We start from the raw sequence: 23,501 nt of genomic DNA on the forward strand, positions 1-23,501 counted from the left end.
CTGTGTAGGAGGTAGAGGTGGCAGTGTCTCTCCAGCAGTCGTAAATTCTAGCTTCATAGTTAAATTTGCTATGCGTGTCTCTATTTTGTCACTGCGGTGACTTGTTTAACTGTGTACTGATGAAAGAATAATTTGTACTTACTACTTGTCCTACTGTTTTAATTACTGTGAGCTATAAATACTCTATTCACATGAATGAAACAAACTGTGCAGGCTTCAGAAATAGCTTTTGTTTGTCTTCAATGCGTATGTTTCTTTATTTTGAAGAAGTAATAAGACCAGGATTAAAACACTTTCTATTTTACTTCTATATTTATTTGTTTTGTTCAGAAGTTTGCTAGAGTTATGATCTAGCCTATGTAAAGAAAATTGATTAAGGGCATTCTGGTATTGTTTGTATTTACTTTGGTTTCATAAGAAGATTTTATCATTGGTGGGAACAATTAATCTCTAAAATAAGGGCATGTTTAGAATAAGTTAGAAACTTTTGAAATATGTAGTACTGTGCTCTTAATGTGATCTTGGAGCTTTTTTTTATGCAGGAAATCACAAATGCGTCTTGACTGATCTATCACCTCTCTCTTCCCAATATAGAAGTTTAGTGTGGTGCTTTCTTGGTTTGGCTTTTATTGCTTAGTACCGCAAAGCCTTTGAGGCTGAAGGTAAAAGGCAACTGAGTCGTTCTTTTACTGGAACAAGGATGTCAGTGAGAGAGCTTATGTTAGTATAGCTGCACTAATGTCATTCTCGTGAAGTCTCTGGTGTTGAGAAATGCTTAGTCAATAAGCTGCCTTGTTTGTGGCTACCATGTTCCCTGGTTTCATTTGTTTCTCTAACCGTAAAATTTTTATTGAGGAGGATTTGGGTTTTTTTACATGTTTTCCAAAGCATTTGGGTATATGGGACCTCTGTCCATCTGTGAATCCTAGCCACATACATAGACCTGAAGAAGTGTGTGCTGAGAGATTAACAGGACCTAGAAAACAGCTTTTGAACCTTTTGGTGTTGAGTGAGGTTTCTCTACTTCTGATTAACTTCAGAACTGATACTCTTTCTCGAAAACATTTTCAGTGTCAACACTACCGTGTTGACGTCTGCCTACTTAAATGGTTTCAGCCACTGCATTTGTTTTTGAAAACTTTTTTCTGGGAGTTGTAGTTTCGCTGTTGCACTTACAAGCTTTTGCCTTTCTTGCCAGTGGAGGTGTGGATGTGCAGCAAATTGGTGATGTCCTCCGAGCGGAGTAGCAGCAGTGCCTAGGCACACACTGGAAAATAACATTTTGGCCTCTTCTCTACTTTGAAGTTGCACTGGCAGAGCTCCCCTTCTTATAAACCTGCATTTTGTTTTATCTGTTTATACTTTTACTCCTGCAGAACCATTCCCTTATCTAGTAGGTAACTCGTTTTAAATCGCTCCTTGTAAAGACTAAACTGGTAACGGAGAAACATTATCAAGAATGTAGTCAGATATTTGGCAGATGATAAATGGAGCCTCATCCAGTGTAATACAGTTACTAGTGGGACTAGGTCTTTCTATCTAGAAGAGTTAAGTGAGAGACAGCTGATCCTGCCAAAGGACACTTATCGTCCACATCTCTTTCAGGTTGGGATGTATGTTTGATTTGACAACAGAAATGGTAACCCTTAAAAGGATTGCTTCTTTTTTGAGGACTTTCTCAGATATTACGTGTTTACCAGTATGCGTCCTATGCATACAAATAAATACCAAGTATTACATTGATGAGAGATCCTTAGACTCTTCCCATACAGCCTAATCAATCAACTTCTTATTTTGTAGATCTTTTGAGGACTTAAGCTGTGGACATCATGGTGTTGATGTGAATTTATTTTGGTTTGGAACCTTAAGATGGTTTTGCCTCTTAAAATAATTAAATTACCTACTAACTTACCTTTTTTTTTGGTTGTTGTTAACAGTTTCATAAGTCTTTCTATTCCTTTTATTTTCTACAGAAATGGCAGGATATTATTAAGGAAGTCAAGTTCCTCCAAAGAATAAAACACCCTAACAGTATAGAATACAAAGGCTGCTATTTGCGGGAGCATACAGCATGGGTAAGCATCTGCTGCACTCTGCACTTCTCTTGCCTTGGTTGAGGGCGCTTTAAAATATCTCCAGCTGGCTTTCAAGAGGCACCTGAACATTTGCATGGCACAGACTCAGATGAGAGTAGCCAAGGCCCTTACAGATGCTCAGCAAAACTGACTGTAGTTTTTGGAAACCAGATTTGGGCAAATTTTTCCTTTCATTTGCAGAGTAAGGTGATTGTGCTGTTGTTCTAGTGTATTTAGCTTAATGGATGGGTATTTAAAATAAATAACAATGGGGGGACGGGCACACCCACCAAATTTATCCATCACTTTTCTTGCTGTAAGGAAAGGTGAGAATTTCAGTTGTACTGACTGGAAGGCAAGTATGGCAACTTTATTAGATACTTGCAGGTCATTTAACAGCACGTTTCGTATGCCACTGAGTATTAATGGTTCGGTACTTTACTGGTTGATTGAATATGTTCCAGAAGCAAGTGTTCAGTTGTATTTTAATGAAATAGATTAGAATCTCTACTGATAATTGTAATTAAAGTATATTTTGAGCAGCTAATATTTCTGCTATTTAACTAAATTCTTCTGTTGTATACTGTTTACTTCTGTTGTCATTTGTGTGTGTGTGTGTTTAGGTGACAAAACCAAGTAGCTGGTTTTATCTCTGGCTGTCATCTCCTACCCGGTTTCATACATTTGATTTAAACAAACAAAAAACCCCAACCCTCCCCCGCCCCCAACCTATATTTGGTTTATTTGAGTTTGTTTGCATAAAAATGTGTGTGTAGGAATAGATGCAATCGGCTATGCAGAAGAAGCATTTTGTCGAATGAAAAGTGTGATGTAGCACCTCTCATTGACAAAATTTTTGTAGTACAATATACTAAAGAAATTGTATTGTTGAACTAATAGTCTAAATTGTAAGTACTGTTCATGTATTAGCTTCACTAAATCTGTAGGACAAAGTTTTAGTTTCTTTTTTTTGAAATCTGACTGGGACAAAATCTTAAGTAAATCCCTAAATAGCCCTTTAATACCCTGATAAGCTTAAGTGCAATTTAGCGTTCCTGTTAAGTACGTGCATATAAAATATGATATGTAATACAATACATAACTGGTTATGAATATGCTTTTGCCTTCCTTACAAGTTGCGTTGCTTGGATCTTAGGCAGGGGGGCCATGCTAATCCCAGTGAGAGCTGTCCTTGCGGGAGGGGTCAGAGCGACCGTGCTAGGATGGGGCTTATGTTCCAAGCAATACTTGTTTTCTAGATTTCTATGGAGAAACAAAAGATGCATTTACTATTAGAGATTTTCTAACAACTACTTTGATTTCTTCCCATACAGCTTGTTATGGAATATTGTTTAGGATCAGCATCAGACTTACTAGAAGGTATGTCACGCATGTTTATTTGACTGAAAGTCAGAGGTATGGTACAGAAGTAGGAGGTTACAGCATCACAGAATTGTCCTTGAGTACATAGTTTTATTTGGGGCCAGAGTATGTGTGAACAGTTGCAGTTTTTCAAATTCTTGCATGGCTGTAATTGTTTTTCTGTAGAATATCGGCTTTCCTAGGTGCCTCGTTTCTCGTTGGTCCATATTATTTTTAAGTTGTCAGTGAGCTATTTATTTTCTTCTGAGTTTTAGGTTCTCCTGTCATGACAGTTGAAGATTTATTTCTGAAAACCCTTGCTGTTGATCCTGATGCTTACTAACAACTGTAGGCCTATTGACTAAAATAGCACTGCAGCAGTATTAGGGTTTTGCTTGATGAGGTCTTTTGTTAAATGGTCGTTTTTCTATCAGGCTTCTTGAAGTGAACTTTCTTTGAAGATATATGTGTGGCCAGTAAGTTGTTCCTCTCCTTTCCTTGCCGGAAGCATTTCAGGACAAAAGGCTGAGCTGCTGGAGAGTCATCTGTATTGCTACAGTTTATTTATTCATGTGCGAATTGTCATAAAGTTCTAGGGTTTGGGATTTAGCTTCATTAATGGAAAATTGAATATCGAGGCTCAAATAGGTACTTGGGAGAATGGTCACAGAACCGACAGGGATGTAGTTTATGGTTGCAAAGTAGTCTCTTTGATAGTAAATAGCTGCTGGTTTACAGTTAGAAGATTACATCTGGTTATAGAATGTACTCTATGTTGTGAACTATTTTTACATTTGCTTCTCATACTGAACCTAGTAAAAATGAAGTTTTAGTATTTTCTCTCTGTTTACATTGTTAACAGTACTCACTTGCATGCTGTAAACTGCATTGTTTCCTTTAATATTGAGTTTCAAATAAATTCTTTCCTTAAGTTCATAAAAAGCCATTGCAAGAAGTGGAAATAGCAGCAATTACCCATGGTGCTCTCCAAGGATTAGCATACCTGCATTCTCACAATATGATCCATAGGTAAGTGGTTATATTTCTGTTGTCTCACACACTTACAGGTAATTTACCTTGTTGATGTATCCGCTTCATCCCAAACGTAATACTTGTAAGCAGAGATTTTCTTTTTGCAGTGTCCGTACGCTCCCAAACTAGTGATTCATAGTAGTCAAATACTAGCAAGCTATGCATCTGTATGTATGCACTGTCTCTTACAGCTGGTGTTCATAATTTCTGCAGAATCGCTTTGAATCTGCTAAGCTTTTCAATACTTGATACGATGCTGATTGTTCCCTGAAGCAGCGAATAGCAAGGCAGGCTGAGTTCACCTAAATAGCTGGTAGCAACTGCAAGGCAAAGATTGCTGGGGCGGGGGGGAGCGCTAATACTTGAAAAATTAGTTTTACATGAACACACGTGTTGAGAAGCACACAGTAAGTATGGGATGCAAATGTTCTTTGTGTTTGAAGTACCTGCTGCATTTTAGTAGCATAAAGGATTTTTGAATAAGTTACATTATTAGGACTTATAAAGGACATAGTTGGTTCAGAAGGTTTTGCTGAACTGTGAAGCTTATCCAGGTGTGCCATTTTAAGTTGATATTTAAGACAAACTAGATTCCAAGATTCCAAGATCAAGGGCCATGTTAAGCAATTAACCTAAAGAGTAAAGATTTTTATTTTTTTTTTATTTGGAGGAAATGTGGGTATTCTGCAGCTTGGGCATGTGAATACTGGTGTGTTTTGTAGTCTGTCATATAGAAGGTTTTCTTTTTTGGAGAGAAATAATCCTGACATTTGTATTCTATAACCAGAGATATCAAGGCAGGAAACATCCTGCTGACAGAGCCAGGACAGGTGAAACTTGCTGACTTTGGGTCTGCTTCCATAGCATCTCCTGCCAACTCATTTGTGGGGACGCCATATTGGTAAGCCAAGAGTTTTACGCATATCTGGCTTTATGAATTAAAAGGATCGTTTATTAGGTATTTAATATACTTGGGCTTTATTGGAGCTAGCTTTGCAATCTTCTGGTTGTGGTAGTGATAAAATGTGCTTTGCAAAAAAGGATTAAATAGTAATTAGGCTCTGACTTGAAGAAATTGTGAATCCTTGTATTTGTAGTTCATAAAAAGTAACAAAAATATTTTATTGTTCTACTTACCCTGGCTTTAAGTGGTAGAGGTGGGACTGAATCATCTGTAATATATTTTAATCACTCCCCCCAGTGGTTTTAACAATTCGTATGTTCTCACCGCGTCTGGTTGTTGAAATAACTGAAGTGTTTTTTCTTTCATAGGAAAGGCCAGGTTCATTGAACAAAACCCTTTGCAGATCCCTTGTATGCTTTTGATCTCTTACACCTAATCTGCGGTGTTTACACAACTGCATGCTATAACTATTTCACCAGAGTTGGCCAGCCAGCTAAACTATTGGAAACGTGGGAGGGCAAGAAGGTGGTGATACTTATAAATGGAGAGCTGGGCAAAGCACAGGAGACCATTGCGCAGCCTCTGTGTAGGCTTGTACTGGTGTGGGTGCCTGGTCTTTGTTACCAGTATCCCATGTTCATGCCTGATACCTTGGGGAATGATTTGTTTACGGTAGCTGAAATCAGTGAAACAGCCTGTTTCATTGAAATACTGATGATGATAACGTGTTCCATTGCACACAATTTTATAAGCACCAATTTCCTATTTTAGGATGGCCCCAGAAGTGATTTTAGCCATGGATGAAGGGCAGTATGATGGCAAGGTAGATGTTTGGTCTCTTGGGATTACCTGTATTGAGTTAGGTAAGTTATTTTCTTTGAAAAATTATAAAATGTAGTTACTTAATACCTAGAACTTATTCAGCTGAATCACAGTGCAGAAGATCTGTGCTTCCTTCCTTGTCCTGGTTTCTCTGGGACTTGAGTTTTAGAGGAAAGAGCTAAATGTGCTCTCTAGAATTCAAGACTAAGTCTCCAATTTGATGTTTATTGAACCGATGTTTTCATTACCTGAAGAAAAAGAGTTATTTAGACAAAGAAAATAGCCAAGCTGTATCACTAAAGGTGTTCACGTTCTGTGGGAGAGGCAGTTAACTTTTGAACTGAAAAACAGTCTATTTGCTGAACAGCTTTAGAAATGAACCATTAAAAGTACCACTGTGAAAATATGTTTAATGATATAAGTTCCTATTGTTTGCATGAAAATTTAAGATACATTAACAAGTCCTGCAATAATGAAGTTTTGGATAAGTGGACAGCTTCAAAGCTATATTCAGTGTATGTTGTCACTTGTGAATAGATTTGGCTGGAAAATCTCTTTTTTTTTAAAGAAAAAGATATGGAATAATCCAGTTTTGAAGTGGTGACCTATAAATCAAACCCAAAAGAAATGATGGCACTGCCATTACAACAGACTCCTTAAAGCAAAACGTCAATTTAAAAGGACTATGTTCGTATGGCATTCTGTTTAAATTTAACGTGTAGTGTTTTCTTGGAACAAAAAAGCACTCGCTGAAGCACAACACAGCACACAGCACTACTCAGATTTCAGTCAGGATCCAGCTCTCTAGAAGCACTTAGCTGTAAGTTTTTCTTGGGATGGTGAGGGTCGGTGGTGTTCGTTACACCTGAGGCTGTCCTACCATCCCCGTCAGATCTCATTGCCCGCACTCCAAACCGACCTCAGTGGAGGAGCAGCCCGACCAGGCAGCGAGAGCTCTCAGGAACACGCTAATCCATGCGAACTGCACAGTTTAGCTAAAAATGCTGTCTGGCATTCCAAACTGTCAACTTCATTTTCTTCCAGGACATGAAATAGATTCTTTCTTCAGAGCAGAGATGATTTTTTTTTTTTTTGGTTGCCAATATAAAACAAGTTGCAGGGGTGTGACTGTCATGACAGAATCCTGCTCCGAGTGGAGTAAGGAGACTTGGCTGGCTGCGGCGCTCCAGGAATGCAGTGAGCTCATGGCCACCACACCCCCGGGTGCCTTCCCGCACGCTGCCTTTTTGCAATATGAAGCGTTAGGCTTCATCTACGGCTTTTAGCCTGGTGGGAGGTGAGACTAGGTCAGGGCGGTAGAGTGTTGTAGGCTGGGTCGGTGTGGTTATCTCATTTGTGTTGGTTTGAATAAGCATGGGAAGAAGGCAGCAAAATGAGACATGCGGTAGTCTTCTCAAACTATTACTTAGGCTTAGAAATGGCCTCATTGAGGGCTCGGTTTCAGTGTTTCCTAAGGATTTTTATTTTATTTGGGTGAGTTAAGAGAAAAAAGAGAATAGTCAGTTTAAATACTTTAAGGGGTCCGTTAAAGTAGTTTAATGGATAATCAGTCTGATCTTCCATAGCGGCAACTGGTTATCTGACAGATTAGAGAAGGTAAAGCGCTACATTTGAGGAAAGGCTTAACTCCTCAATTTACCCATTCTGAGGAATTTGTAGGGCTTAGGTCCGTCCTCTGATAGCAATGAGTGAACGGTGATCTCTGATACATAGCTAACTGCTATTATTCGACTCGAAATTAAAAAGCAGAATAAGAAAACTAGCATTATTTTTCCCTTGTTTGTTTTTTTTCAGGAAGGAAAGTTTTCTGTTACATTTTTCACTAGCGTAGGAACGTCCTCGTGGCCTGACCAGCTTCTCTGGAATGTTTATGGCGAGGCTGAGCTTCATAGGTTTGCCCCATAAACATTCTGATGAAGCTTCAATTTTGTTGTTACAGTGAGATCATCTCCTTCCTCATTAAGCTTTCATGCTGTGTCAGTCTATAAGAGTAACACAAGCTTGAAAGAGAGAGAAGAGCCAAAGAGAATGCAAGTCTCAAAATAGTATAAAGAGTTGGCCTGTTACTGACTTCCTGCCCATGTGCTTAGTCAGTTAAGTGTGATCTGATGGTTCTTGTAACCAGCTTTTTCTTCATCACTGCTGTCCTGCTAGAATTAAATATTTGTTAGCTTTTTAGCAACTGTAGCTTCAGAAAAAAAAAAAGGGGAGGGGGGTGAACCCACGAATGCTTAGTGGCTAAACACCGAGTATAGAGCTTACTGTTAACTTACTCCTATTTTAGTACATTAAAATGAGTCAGAGAACTCAACTATGATAAACCACGTAATTTAAAAGCTTGAGAGGACAAGGCATTTGATCTTCAAAGTGCTTTCATCTTCTGCAATGGTATAGGACATATGCCAACATATCTCTCTGATTGCAGGGTAGGGTTGGTTTGGGGTTCCGCGTTCAGGCAATAGTGATTCTGCTGATGTGGTTTTCTTTTTAAAGGGATGTAAACTGACAAAGAGCAAAAACATGAGACTATCTCCCTATATAAAAATTATTTTCTTTTGTGTGTAGCGGAAAGGAAGCCTCCTTTGTTTAATATGAACGCAATGAGTGCCTTATATCACATAGCGCAGAATGAATCCCCTACACTACAGTCTAATGAATGGTGAGTATTACGGAGGGAGGAATGTTGTAGGGAATTGCTGTAAATGGAGTGCTTTGTCATGCTGAGTTCTTGAAATGGCTGGATTCCTGTTGGGAGGATGTGAGCTGGAAGGTTCTTATTAGGTTCGCTATACATTTTATATACAAAATTGACCAATTACTAAATATGCATTTTAGACTCGAGAATGTAACAGAAGCAGGACATGCTGCTGGAAGAACATAAGATCCTGTAAAACATTCAGTTCATGGGTCAGTAAACTTTTGAAGCTCCCAGGCTAGCCAAAAATGTGGGGTTTAGTGTTTTTTAATCACAAACCACACTGTCAGTTCCTAAGTCTTGTTTTGCTGAAGTATTGCTGTGCAAGATGAAGACGCCGCTTGTGTGCGGCAAGTGTCTGTGGCATAAACTTCAGAAGAATAAAGCACAGTAGTAATATTTTGTGCCTCCCAGCCTCAACAACTGTCTCTTGAAACAGCAAACACAGTAAACTAATTTCAAAAGTTAAAAAATCCCTAACTATGTTTTTCTAAGCCATAGTCCTAGGCCTCTAAAAAATACATTGTGCCATGTTTTTGTAAATTTTTTTCTACTTCTGAGATATCTGGCTAGGCTCTTTCACACCCTGGTGCTTGACAAAACATTCAACTCGTTTTATGCATTTTTCTGACCAAAAAATGCAATAATTTAATTTACTGAAACATTGCAGTAGCAAAAAAAAACCATTACATGATGGGAGGGGAGGAGCGGTGGGGGAGGAAAGAAATAAAACCTGTACAACTGATGTGCTGCTGTTTTCAGGGTATAATCCTGCCCTTCTGAAAACCTGTGCTCAGGGAAAGAAAGGGCAAAATACAGAATTTCAGCTTGCAGAGGGAGAGATGTTACTAAGCAAATCATGATCTTAAGTCTTACTTTTGACAGATAGACACAACTTGTACACTATTGTGCAGAGGGGCCAAAGGCATTTCAGGAATTGGGTGTTAATACAGTTTGCAGATGAAACACTGGTGCACAGAGGTGAAACAGGGCAGGGGCTCTGATTAGACCTTGAAGAGTTTGTGCAATATAGAATTTGACAGGATTGATGCTCTCCCACTGAGATACGTGGGTGTCTGCCTTCACACGGAACTTCCCTTCCTCTTGAATTGCCCCATATTTTTGCATTCTTACGCTGAAACATTTTGTCTGGAAGCTGAGGTTAAAGGGATCTGCCCACTAATAGCGGTGGGCTTTGGCTTGACTAGGGACGTTAGAGGCTGTACTATGAAGTACTGGGTCTCTGTGGTTTATCCCCACTCTTTCTACTAGCAGTGCCCCAATGTGAATGTCTTGCTTCCTTAACGAGCTTTGAAAATTAAACTGGGGAGTTAACTCAGGTGTTTGTTTGGTTTTTTTCTCTTTCCTTGCCACAGGTCTGATTATTTTCGAAACTTCGTAGATTCTTGCCTCCAGAAAATTCCTCAAGACAGGCCTACATCAGAGGAGCTTCTGAAGGTTGGCTTGCTTGTCCTTTTTGTTTTCCACATGGTATTAGAAATGGGCTGTGCCCTGTGACACTCTTCTGTCTCACCTACCGTGCTAGGTTACGGTTAACGATGCTCTCTCTGCCCATTATCCCTAACACCTTTGAGCTGAGGGTGCTGTGGAGTGTACTGAGGTGGTGGTCCCAGCTGTACTGCCCCTTTGCAGTGTCTCGGGCAGTTCCCCAGGTGACTCTCCAAGCCAGCCTTGTTCTCAACATAAAAGGATGCCCCAGCCAGTGACATTAGATGACCATCAACTTGTTGAGAGTTTCAGTTTCTCAAGCTCAGTCTATCCTTCCAGTGATTATAATTAATCCTGACAGAGCTGCCATGCATTAGTTAACAAATACCTTTCATTACTTCCCTCTTTATTCTATGCTATATGTACCCCTAAAGGCTTTTTATCCTCTCCCATCACCTATGTACTTTACACGTAGAACTGAAATGCGCTATTCTAATAGTATCCCTGGGGGAACGGGGGCAGAGGAAAGCAAGTTTTCTTCCCCATGCTTTTCCTTGACATGAATAAGCCTCAGCCATCTGCAGGTTTTCTCCTGCTTTATTTCTTAGCCTTTTTTTTTCTTCATTTGTGCTCCTGTATGCTGCAGATACTAGATTTTCCTTGCTCTAGTCTGGAAACAAAGCCAATGTGGTAGATTGTTGCAAAAAGCTGACGTGTTCCTAAGCGAACGTAACTCACGTAGAAGTTAGGTGTTAGAGCTGCTTTATTTTAAGTCTGACTTTGATGGATTTCCTTTGTGGCATCAGGTGGCGTTCAGAATTTTGCGAACTTGTCATTCTCTTGACAGTGTTCGTGACATTATTTTGGGGGATTTTTATCCCAGCCCTGTTTTGCTAAACAGCGGTTTTCCAAAATTTTGCATTGCAGGGAAATGGATGCTATTTATGAAGGTTTTATCATCACCTTTTTGCATGTTTTTACTGAAATGGTTCTGAGGACTTTTGCCTCTTTAAAAACTGTGTATTCAGAAAGTAAATGCAATTATCCAGTAAAGGTTTCAGTGTGGGTGTGTAGTCCTGCCATTTCAGAATTCTGCGGATTGGTTTTATTTTGAGCAATGCACTGCAATTAAAGAGAACATTGATGGAAATGAAACGTTTGTGAATGTATTCCTTCCTTATCTATAGTCTGAAACAGCTGCATGCCACTTAACAGGGACAGGTAGGGAATGTGACATGTTGGAAATGGCAATGCAGTTCTCCAAAGGAACAAAATGAAACTAGAGGTGGTGTTAATAATGACTCATGCTTGCACAGCACATTTCATCTGGAGACTGCAAAAGCTGCTTCTGACATACATAGACAGGACTTGTTTTACCTATTGGCAAAATGTAGCCACCTTTGCAGTGAAATGCAGTGAATATTTAAAAAAAAAAAAAAAAGAGCATAACATGGCTAACTGTTCTAGGGCTGGGATTGAACGTTCACATCCTATTTTATGACTCAGAGCTGTATGCCAAATATTTGATTCTCAAGCTTTTCTAAAAAAGGAAAAGGGTTTTATAGTGAGAGTTAGCTGATGAGTTAATTAACATTTGGTTAGAGATACTTAACCAGTCTAACACCTTTAGCATTTATATGTTTTAATTGTTGCTCTTCCCCCTGTAAAGCACAAGTAGATAACGTCTTTAAATACCCCAACATCCAAAGAAGTCTAGGTTTAAACTGAGCCTGTTTTCATGGTACATGGAATACCGTTTCTGGGGTTTTTTTACATCTTTACTTTTTGGTGGATGTCTTCCATCAGAAAGCAATCATTCTGAAATCTGTCTGGATCACGAAGTCTCAAAATAGTGCCAGTGTAAGCTGTGAAGGCATTCTCCTCCTGTGCAGGGAAGAGGGCGAACAAACCCAACTAGAGCTCATAATTTTATCCTCAAAGCATGTGCACTGGAGGCATTAGAGGTCACTCACCTATTTATGTGTTCTACAGCACATGTTTGTTCTTCGGGAGCGGCCCGAAACAGTGTTAATAGACTTGATTCAGAGAACAAAGGATGCAGTGAGAGAACTGGACAACCTGCAGTATCGTAAAATGAAGAAGCTCCTCTTCCAGGAGGCACACAATGGCCCTGCAGTCGAAACACAGGAGGAGGAGGAGGTGAGAGAAACTTTGGATTTCATCACTGAACCAGAAAATGGTGCTGTCGTTTAAATAACCACAACTCAGATATTGTTAAAACGAATGGAGGCTGTTTACACACCTGGCTGTAAACTCTGTCTTCCTTTCTGTGCTTGGAATAAAGCTACCTCAAGGCACAAACAAGGACAAACAGGGTAGATGCCTAGTGCTGGCAAGAAGCTGTGCCATGTGTTCATGCTTGAACAGTTAGCTTCCAGTTCTGTAAATCCTAGCTTGCTTTGCCTGTTTATAAGGCTTCATGAGGAGTCTTTCAGCAACCACAGTTAACCTCTATTTCGACCATAAGTACAAGGCCCTTGACAGTCTTCCAGTTTTGTCTGGAGAATGTTATTCTGAGTCTAAGACATAGATATTTATACTTGGTTTAAACAAAAAAAAAAAAAAAAAAAGAAAAAAGTCGTCACGGAAATTATGTTTTTTGGGTTGCATGCTGCAATTACCATGCAGAAATTGAGACTCTCTGGATTTCAGTTCTCTCATGTACCCAAAGGAACCGTGCGAGGTGCAGGGTCCCAGCTGAGCACTTAGATGATGCTGGTGTCAGAACAGTTTCTGGTGACACACTGTTGCTGATACATGATAGAGTTCAGCTTGTTAACAGGCTCGCTGTTGAAAAGAATCTGACATCAGCCAGTTAATCTTGACAAGGTTGATTCTTTCTCTCCCCAGCATCCGACAAGAGAAATGTTTCATGGCGATGCCTGGAGGGTGGGAACTGCCGTGACATGGCACGTAGATGCCTTTAGAAAGGAATGGAATGAACATTTCATTTGGTAATGTCCATAGATACAGCTGTGATGGATTTGGATTTTCTTAATAATTCCTTTCTCCTAGGAACAAGATCATGGTGTCGGCAGGACAGGAACAGTGAACAGTGTCGGAAGTAATCAGTCCATTCCTAGTATGTCTATCAGTGCCAGTAGCCAAAGCAGTAGTGTTAACAGTCTTCCAGATGCCTCGGATGATAAGAGCGAGCTGGATATGATGGAGGGGGACCACACCGTGATGTCAAATAGCTCTGTCATTCATTTAAAGCCGGTAAGCGTTGGATTTTTACTGGATAACTTTGAAGGTGTAAAATGGGAGAGGATTTGGTTGGCAGAATGACTAAAAGTTGAGTGCTTCCTATCCTAAATCATTATCTGCAGGTTCTAATATTGTGTCCCAGTATATTAATGTGCGCTGGAAACTTTGGAAGGTTGCTGTAAAAATCGTTTATTTCTGTTGATTCACTGAAAATTATTTTACCAATTGCATTGTTTCAAAACCAGTTTGCTTTACCGTGAGGAGCTGGAATGGCAGCTTGTGAATAGGGTTATTTAGTGAATGCCCTTAAGTTGCAGAGCACTGCTTCGTGGGACAAAAGGATGTGAGAGTTCCCATTTTTTACCTCCTAGTTAGTGAATTCTTAAACATAAGACCCTCAGTAGTAATTGAAATCTGCTCCTGAAGCACCCAGCTTCCCAGCACTTGATTGGAATATTTGGTTAATGAACAAAGATGCACAGAAAAAGAAAGGCAGCACTCTGGCCATGGCAAGCTGGGAAACCACTTCACCCGCTTTACCTCTGCACGACGAAGGATAAACTGGGGAGCGTCCCTCTGAACCGTGCTGCTCTTGCTGCAGAGGGGTTATCCCACCTTCTCTCAAACCAGTAACGCTTCCCTAGCTAATGACAGGTGTGGTTAGAATGTTTTGTTCTTTGCCCAGATACGCAACAAAGACGCAGATATTTCCTCAGGGAGTTAATTAGTATATCATATCTAACTACTAATCGCTCTGTGATGAATGACAAACTCAAAATAAGAATGTGGAATACACCATGACAAATTTTAAAATTTGCTTTGAGGTATTTCTGTAGTGGGTGTAATGGAAATCTTCTCTGTCTTTCAGGGTTACAAAGATTTTTTTTTTTTTTTTTTCTTTCAGACTTGATATAATCTACTTTATAGCTTTTATGTTTTGTTGAAGTAAACTGTTTAACTCAGTTTTCAGTTTTCCATTTATTTTTCTCATTTTCAGTTTTAATTAGTAATTTTCCTCCTAGTAATAAAAATGCACAATGAAACTTCCAAAAGCAAGGATAGCAGATCAGAGCTCTTGTTGCAGTATATTCCTTTATCCAGCATCTTGGCAAGAGGATCTTTCAGGGCTGCTGAATGTAAAAACGTTTTTTCTTCCGTTTCAATCTCTTTGGAACCAGACCAAAATAAAAACCTTTAGTAACAGAGATTCTCTATTCTCTCACATTAATATTTGCTGATAAGGAGGAAGAAAACTACAGAGAGGAATCAGATCCTCGAACAAGAGCATCAGAACCCCAGTCTCCTCCCCAAGTATCTCGCCACAAGTCTCATTATCGCAATCGAGAGCACTTTGCTACTATACGCACAGCATCGCTGGTACGTTAAGGTTTTTGTTTTGATGAAGTTGTATAGGGAGGGATGCCTTTGAACATAAGGCTATGAAACTACTTAGAGCTGTTAGGATTTCATCAGAATATGAGCTATCCTCGTTAACTGAGATATTATCACTGAAATATTTTAATGTAAGTTAATAAAAGCTTAAATGCGACACCTGGGCAAATGTAATTTGTGTATATTAGATATTTTCAAAACCAATATGCCTAGCAGAATGCAGGAAACTGCTTATTATTATAAGCTGGCTTTTCTTTTCATACGCATATTATGTATATTTGTGTGTATATATATGCACACTCACTACAGTGGGCTAAAAAGACATTATTTAGTACCAGCTTTATAACAATTGTACAGTTTTTTTGCTGGAGCCCTTGTGAGCTTATCTTCCGCAGCAGAATTTAGTTTTTAATCTGCTCTGATGCCATTAGGATGTGTGCTTTTCTTCACAACAAAATCATATTTCTTTACTGAACAGTTTTCTTTTGTGGTTTGAAGACTGCTGAAAAGCAGACTAAGAAGCATTAACTTACTTTTGGCCCGATGTGGTTACCTTCCTAGGTGACAAGGCAAATGCAGGAACATGAACAAGACTCTGAACTTCGAGAGCAGATGTCTGGCTATAAACGTATGAGACGGCAACACCAGAAGCAACTGATGGCATTAGAGAATAAACTGAAGGCAGAGATGGACGAGCATCGCCTCAGGTTGGACAAAGATCTTGAAACACAGCGTAACAATTTTGCTGCAGAAATGGAAAAGCTAATTAAAAAGCACCAAGCAGCCATGGAAAAAGAGGTAGGAGATTACGGTTTAGCAGACCAGTCTCTATTTGTTAATTACATTGAATTGTCCGCTTCCCCTCACTGATGAAGGCATGACATTGTAGTCTGTTTTCAGGAGCCAAGCAAATTGCTAATTAGAAAAAGGCTAATACATCACCTCCTTACACTAAGGGGTTTATGTAACTAGAGGAAAGGTATGTCCTTCATCACAGTGCGTTATACTAAATGTTAGTATACTGACCCCAGAAAAAATACCGTAAGGGTTTTCCTTTCTTTTGCCACGTATGTGCTGTCAATAACTGACTGCCATCAAGTGTTACGGAGGCAGATTAGCCTGCAGAGAAATGTGCCCGCTATGCTTATATGTTCACCATCTAGTTGCTTATGGATATGGGGGTTTTTATGCTTTTAAATAATTGATAATGAAGTGGTGCCGCCTACAGCAATTATTATTGATTCTTTGTTCATCTTGGATCTCTCGGTGGAGAGCTAAGGCTATAGTTTATCATAAGGTGTTGACTTTGTTAGACAAGACTAACTGAACAATAGGGCTGAGGAAATGAGGCGCTGAAAAAGGACTGCTGCTGGGTGCGTTGATGGTGGGGGTGAAATGAGAAGAGGGTGAGGGCAAGCCCCTGAGACTTGCGCTTACTCAGTCGTGGTGAGTATCGTGGTGACTGTACCATGAGTTCTTGGTCTTGGGGCTGAAATGGAACATGAGCTGTGAGTCCCGAAGGATTAAACTGATTTGCTGCTGGATTTGCTGTAGGCTAAAGTGATGGCCAATGAAGAAAAGAAATTTCAACAGCATATTCAGGCCCAACAGAAAAAAGAATTGAACAGTTTCCTGGAGTCCCAGAAGAGAGAATATAAACTCCGTAAAGAGCAGCTGAAAGAGGTAACTCATCTGTAATGGGAAATGTGAATGTAGTACAGTGTAGGATACAGTGTGAGAACAGTGAATATTCGGAAATAGAAGTGCCACTGTGCGCAAGAGATCTTCCGCTGGATTGCAGCAAGTTCTGCATTTCATGAGCAGAGTCCTATATGTACTGTATTTGTTTCATGTCTTTGACATTAGAGTAAGAGAGTTTATTTATATATGGGCACCTATATGTTTATCTTGTGAAAGTACAAACTTCTCCATTGTTTAATATTACTTCTTAGCCAGAAACATGCAGAATTGGCAATACTAAGGAATGAAAAAAGATAGTTTAAGAAAGGTCATGAGGATTTTTCTTGTACCTTGTTGCTGCAGATATTGACCATGCACTGAGCAGTTAGTGAAGTTTCTTATCACTTAAATGATATTTCTGTAGCAGCAGCAAGAAAACAGAGCAGGAAAGATGACCTGCAGATTTCTTTTTTTAATGAAACTATCTGTAAGACACTTTAATTTTAATGGAGAAAGCTGTGTAATAGTTTAATAATCACTGTATTGTAGTGAAAATCATGACCTTTGTGAAATGCAGAGAAACTGTAGAATCAAACTTCCTCATTCTTTTTGTGGAGTGGCTGAAACCGTAAGCCCTATAAATAATTTTTTTGAAAGAACCATTTAGTGCTCAACCATCAACTCGTGTGACACAACTTTGGAAGTTGCTCCAAAGGGGAATATTCCCAAACATAGACATTTCCCAGGAGAAAAAAAGGCTAAAGAGCAGCAGAGCCAAGAAAGATCTAAGAAAAACTAGTAGCGTGGGCTCTTTATAATAACATAGAATCTTTTTCTAAGTGGACAGTAGATCACAGAGTACCAAGAAACACTGATGAAATACAGAGGAGTTCTGTCTCGTACTTAAGTTGAAATCTATCACAAGTTTAGTTGCTGTATGGGCATCTCTAGTATGCAGTTCAAGCAAGCAGAGTCTTTTGCCAAAGGTGCTTCAAGCTGTATATTGAATTTAATACAAATGTGGAAACTGTGGCCTTATGTTTCACCTGTGAACTTTATATTGGTTTTGTAAGTTATGGAGTCTCAGTGAGCAGCCCTGCCTTGACGAGTTACTTATAAAGCGTGTGCATGTTCTGATCAAGCAAGACACAAATTTTCTGATGTGCTTCATGTGGCTGGAGTTTTGTATGAACAACGTTTGTAAATGAGATAGGATAACAATGCTTGACAGGATAACAACGTTTTCCTTCTCTTCTCAGCCCTTGGGAGCCTGTAAAAACATTTGTCAGGCAGTATGGCAGGACCTCCAAGTGTCTTTGTTTTCAGTGGCAAACCATCATTTTTATGTTTTGAGCTAATATATATGTCTGGAAACTGTGGACGGGAACCAGCATTTTGATGGGTTAAAATGGCCAATGCAAAAAAAAGTTGTCGTTAAATGTGCTCCGTTGTGAATTGTCTCCTGGTGTTCCCTCTGATAGGTGATATGATGTGTTTTGGCAGAGGCTGGGATGGTACCAGCCATGAGAAGACAAGGTGGTATGGCTTTGTCTGAAATGTAGTTTATTAGTCAAATCTATCCGGTTGTTCAGGGCCAAGGAGCTTAATGTGACTATTCCACAGTTAATTACCTTGCTGTTATTAGGAGCTGAATGAAAACCAGAGCACTCCAAAGAAGGAGAAGCAGGAGTGGCTCTCCAAGCAGAAGGAGAACATCCAGCATTTCCAGGCAGAGGAAGAAGCCAACTTACTGAGGCGTCAGAGGCAGTACTTGGAGCTGGAGTGTCGCCGCTTTAAGAGACGGATGCTCCTTGGCCGCCATAATCTGGAGCAGGACCTGGTTCGGGAGGTAAGAGAATAAGCAGAGATGAGACCTGGAACCACCTGTGTGAAATGTATCTCGCAGGAGCACCTGCCATCCAACTCCAGTCTCACTGAAGTGGTAATTACCACATCTGAAGTTTTTTGGTAAACTAGTGGTTCGATATGTTTTGCAATGCCGTCTGGTAATCCCTATGGCATTTAGGGGATCATGCGGAATCAAATGTTCATATTAGTGCCCTATTGTGGGAGAATTGTTAGATCCAAAAAGTCAACAGACACAACAATTACAGTCCTTTCTAGAAAATGCTTACTGTGAATCCTGTTGAGCATCTAGAACAGGAAGAAGAAAAGTGAAATGAGGAAGGAAAAATTACCGGTGGTGGTGCTGTCTGCTTCTGATAAGATGTAGAAACTCTCTGCTCTGTCCTCAAATGCCTTGGAAAGAGAGAAATGCCCTTGTGAACAAGGTGAAATGTCAGGCTGTGAATGGAAATCCAAGTAAGTACAAAGAATCTAATAATTCCCTCTGTCCTCCTGTTAGGAGTTAAACAAAAGGCAGACGCAGAAGGACCTGGAGCACGCCATGCTGCTGCGTCAGCACGAGTCCATGCAGGAGCTGGAGTTCCGCCATCTCAGTACCATCCAGAAGATGCGCTGTGAGCTGATCCGGCTCCAGCACCAGACCGAGCTCACCAACCAGCTGGAATACAACAAGCGCCGGGAGCGGGAGCTGAGGCGTAAGCACGTCATGGAGGTCCGGCAGCAGCCCAAGAGCCTGAAGGTACTAAGTGATGTAGGAGCTCTGGACACTAGCTGCTGGTGGTGGTGGAAAAGTGGTACATTACAGCTCAGTTTTCATTTGCAGGGTATGCAGGTCCAAGGTATTTTGAAGCTCGTTAATTTTAAGAGGTGTCTCATTCTGTAATGAATAACGTTTTTAAAAAGTGTCGTATTTGTCAAGTTGTGTAACTGTCAGGGTGCATCTGCGGCCCTACAAGCGCCATACGTATGAACTATAGCAATGGTGATCAGGGTAGCAGCGTATTGTAGGCAGGCCACAGCAGCACTATTCCCTCATTTTGTGTGAAAAGCTATTGTTCTCGGCAATGTGCCATCCTTTTTGTGGTAGTTTAAAAACACATTTAATCTTTGCAGTGCCCTTTTTTGCCCTCTTCTTCCTCCTACACCGTTTTCTGATCCTCTTCTCCCCCCATATGCAAGAAGAAAATCTATTTTTCTGTAATGAAGCAGTCATTTAAAAAAAAAAAAAAAAAAAAAAAAAAAGCTTTGCATTGCTCTGTGCATCAAAATGAACTGCACTATGGGTCTTGGCTAGCACACCTTGTTATTGTTTTATATTAAGGCTGGTATGCTAGCAAGTGTGGGGGTAAGAGAGAGACCAGCCAGCTGCAGTGTCCTCAGGGCGCTCCTAGCACTGACCTCTGCTGTGCTGTGCTCTCATGGGTTTCTCATGCTGCCCTTGTAGCTGCGGTGGCTGACCAGAACTATAGGGCCTCTGTAATTGAGGCTCTTAGTGTTTTCATTGTAAGCCTTCACTTCATCCAAAGAAGTCCAGTGGTTTATTCTGAAGTGTCTGAGAAGGGAGTATAAGGCCTTTCACAAAGCTGCCTGGTACATTTCCTTTGAGGAGGCAGACTTCTTCTCTCCACCCAGTGTTCAGCTGTGCCAGTAACAAAATGAGTGTATGGCATACTGAGCATGGGGTTTCTTTGTTGTTCTAGGTCTTTCCTCTTTGTGATATTTCCCATCTGACTTAGTTTTCACCACCTGCAAGTTATCTTGTTCCAGAGAAAATAACCAACTTGAAAATAGAACTTCAGCAAAAGAAAAACCAAACTGATTTGTCAATATTAGAATAATATTAAATAGTGAAAACCTAGCTTGTGAGAACAAGGGACCATCTGATCGCTGTTGAGAATCTCCAAGGATATAGTGTATAAATAGCTGATGACTTCACAGGGAAGCTGCGCTGCACTCTGAGCTGAATAAAACCGAAGCAGCTGTATTAGGTTGATCCTTCTGAGATTAGCATGAATGAGTTCTGCCTCCCCAAGGTGACGCGGCGCAAACACGAGTGGGCAGCGTGTCCGTTCTCGTTCCCTCGCTGCCAGTCGGGACAGCAGGATCGGTGGTCTCTCTGGGCTGCGGAGCCTTGGCTGCCCTCCCACCTCTGCAGACTCTTCAGCCCCTTCTCTTTTCCAGTGAGGACAGGGCTGGAGCATTTTGCCGGGAGCATGGAAAGCTCGCGCTTTGCTTTGCGTGGCTGTGCTGTGATTAGTGAAGGATTTCAGGCTTGAGCTGTCAATCCAAACCTTTGCGGACACACGGTGCTAGACAACCGTTAGGTTTGTAGTACAATCCCCTATTTATCGAGACTATGCCCTAGTATTAACTCTTCTCTGGCTTCTGGCTAATGCAGGCAAATATTCTTATTTGACTAGATAATTTGACTATTTGTTCAGTTTCTCTCCTCGGCAACGTTTTCCCTTGAGGGTGCGCGTTTCAGGCTTTCCCTTTGTTATTTAGTGAGGTCCTTTGTCCTGAAAGCAGACTTCTAACGGTCAGTGTCTGTTGCCACTATTACAGCACCAGAAGGACCGATAACTAGAGTTCACCCTTCAGTGAAAACTGCTCTGTTATTATTTCGAGTGTGTTAATTGTGATGCAAAATACCCTCTTGCTGGTATTTCACAATACTAGGTCAAAATCATCTTGTCAGAAGTCTGACTGGAAACCTTACCCCTCCCTTCTGTTTCCTGTTGTTAAAGCCTGGGGATTGGAAGCCTGTAAACAGCCTGGCGTGCAAGTGAGACTTCACAGAAAGCGAGGACAAAATAGATTGCTGGTGTTTTGCTGCGACCAGATCCCTGATGGGAATGTGTAACCTGCTGACGCTTCCCTTAGGGGCAGGGAGAAACAGTCTTAAAGGTTTCCTGGAGGGATGTAACTTCCTATGAATTTAGGAAGGGTAAAAGCGATGTATTCCTCTCCGTGATACATGTTTTGGTCTGAATGAAATCCCTCTTTGTCCTGTTTTCTGCATCAGATTAGCAAAGCGGAATTGTTGGTTTATGCAGCAAAGCATTCTGATGTCTAAATGGGGCTGGATATATTGTCTGATCCCACTGCATCTTTCTAGGTAGCTACAAGTGCTGCGCTTATCACCTACCCCGCTGAGCCTTGACTTAGTGCCAGGAGCAGGCAGTGGAGGAGCTGACGGGAGACATGCACATATATATATCTGCCTTGCTGGTTCAGATCCCAGAGCTCTTCCAACTTGTCCAAGGGACGGGAATCTGTTCCTGTGCTCTGTTCCTGCCCCCTGTGCTTCAGGATTTGACCGTGGCGGCTGACAGTAGGAATGGCCCAGAGTGTATACTGACTGCCCAGATGGGGGGGTTTAGGGCTTTTTTGTTTGTTTGTTTGTTTTCTTACTGTCACTTAACCACCATCGCTCATCACTTCTGGGTTTTGCTTAGTTAGAAGTATCCCTGCTAGCCCTCCTGTAGGAAAATACAAGGAACTCCAGAACACCCTCCTTTTCAGGGTCTTAAAACGCTTAGCAGATGTTAACTCTTACAAGCTGCTCTGGAGGCAGGTAAGGCAGGTGAAAGAAAAAAAAATAATTAACTTCCTCAGGGTCACACAGCAAAATCAGATCCAGATACCTTTTCCAGGATTGATGTCTCCCAGCCCTGTGTGCAATCATGAAATTGTGTCTCTAAACAATACAGAGATGCTAGCAAAGTGCAAAGGGAAAACTCAGTCTCCAGTAAGCCTCCGTTGGGACTGGGGAGTTGTTTTGTTTGCTAGACTAGCGCAATGCTAATGTTGCTTGTGGCACACATCTCCAAGCGTCTTTCCCAGCCGTTTTTTGAGTATCTTTATGAAAACCAGGCTCATAGTATCAAGAGTTAGAATACATCTTCATCAAACCCTCAATGGAAAAAGCGTTGCTCTTTTTCCCTGTCCCTGCCCATGCACCGGATCTGCTTCTTTTCATAACATTAAGTGGTGTTCATATATATGTGCCATACAAGCAGTCATGTGTAAGTATGGCTTTCGGTGCTGATAAATGAGTCCTGTCCCTCAAGAACTTTTCTTGAAAAGCAACACCCAGGACTGGATCCAGTCCAGTGACAAATGTGAGGCTCTTTGTGCAGAGACAGCTGTATTTAGGCTGGAGCTTTGTTATAGAAGTGTCTGTATTGTAATTGTTTCGCACAGTAGCAGTGTCAAAGCAGCTGCAGCAATAGTCACTGCCTCTTGTGTATTTTGCTTTCCTCCTTGCACTGTAGATGTTAATATACATTTGTGGATTCTTGAACTCATATCCTTAATGTAATCCTAAATATCCATTTGAATGGATATTTCTCCCATTTGAAACGTGCTGTTTTTTTCTTTGTTTGTGTCCCCTCCATCTTTCCAGTCAAAAGAGCTACAGATAAAGAAGCAGTTTCAGGATACATGCAAGATCCAAACCAGACAGTACAAAGCACTGAGAAACCATCTGCTGGAGACCACGCCAAAGAGTGAACATAAAGCTGTCCTCAAACGGCTCAAGGAGGAGCAGACCCGGAAGCTGGCTATCCTGGCTGAGCAGTATGATCACAGCATTAATGAAATGCTCTCTACACAAGCTGTGAGTCGCCGCCGAGGGACCCAGGGTTCCTCAGCCAAATAGGGATGTTTGCATTTTAACCAATCTGTATCCTGACAGCAGGCTATCTGCTTCCCTGCTACATGCGCCATACCCAGCACAGTCATTCCTCTGTATTTAAAAAGCAGCATTCAAATGCAGAGGAAAAGAGGTATTACCCCCTTCAGGCAGGTTGAAGTTGAAGCTGCTGTTGCAGAGATGCAAAGTGATGCATCTGTGTGGCCAGAGGACTGCTTTTGCATGAAGTTTCACAACATAAACGTCCCTGTTAGAGCATCGTTAAATAATGTGCAGCTTGCTGTCTTAAGTCATTTAGGTTTTGATTTGTCAGTGATG

The 23,501-nt window shown here is 40.8% G+C and overlaps 1 protein-coding gene across 3 annotated transcripts in view; it reads left to right on the forward strand.

Moving 5' to 3' along the window:
* The window catches only part of TAOK1 (TAO kinase 1), a 68,410-nt gene that overhangs the window by 37,092 nt on the left and 7,817 nt on the right, over positions 1–23,501 (forward strand). For all 3 annotated transcript variants that reach the window (XM_087751550.1, XM_087751549.1, XM_087751551.1), the window contains 15 exons: positions 1,974–2,075; positions 3,410–3,455; positions 4,370–4,466; positions 5,257–5,370; positions 6,145–6,236; positions 8,782–8,875; positions 10,288–10,369; positions 12,353–12,520; positions 13,397–13,600; positions 14,831–14,965; positions 15,542–15,778; positions 16,535–16,663; positions 18,306–18,509; positions 19,026–19,265; positions 22,935–23,147. In XM_087751550.1, the coding sequence (XP_087607676.1) occupies positions 1,974–2,075; positions 3,410–3,455; positions 4,370–4,466; positions 5,257–5,370; positions 6,145–6,236; positions 8,782–8,875; positions 10,288–10,369; positions 12,353–12,520; positions 13,397–13,600; positions 14,831–14,965; positions 15,542–15,778; positions 16,535–16,663; positions 18,306–18,509; positions 19,026–19,265; positions 22,935–23,147 (2,157 nt within the window). The remainder of the gene's footprint in view (positions 1–1,973; positions 2,076–3,409; positions 3,456–4,369; positions 4,467–5,256; positions 5,371–6,144; positions 6,237–8,781; positions 8,876–10,287; positions 10,370–12,352; positions 12,521–13,396; positions 13,601–14,830; positions 14,966–15,541; positions 15,779–16,534; positions 16,664–18,305; positions 18,510–19,025; positions 19,266–22,934; positions 23,148–23,501) is intronic.

The sequence above is a fragment of the Nipponia nippon genome, unplaced genomic scaffold (assembly GCF_047370975.1).
Source record: "Nipponia nippon isolate SJK-2023a ecotype South Korea unplaced genomic scaffold, ASM4737097v1 scaffold_15, whole genome shotgun sequence".
Classification (NCBI taxonomy): domain Eukaryota; kingdom Metazoa; phylum Chordata; class Aves; order Pelecaniformes; family Threskiornithidae; genus Nipponia; species Nipponia nippon.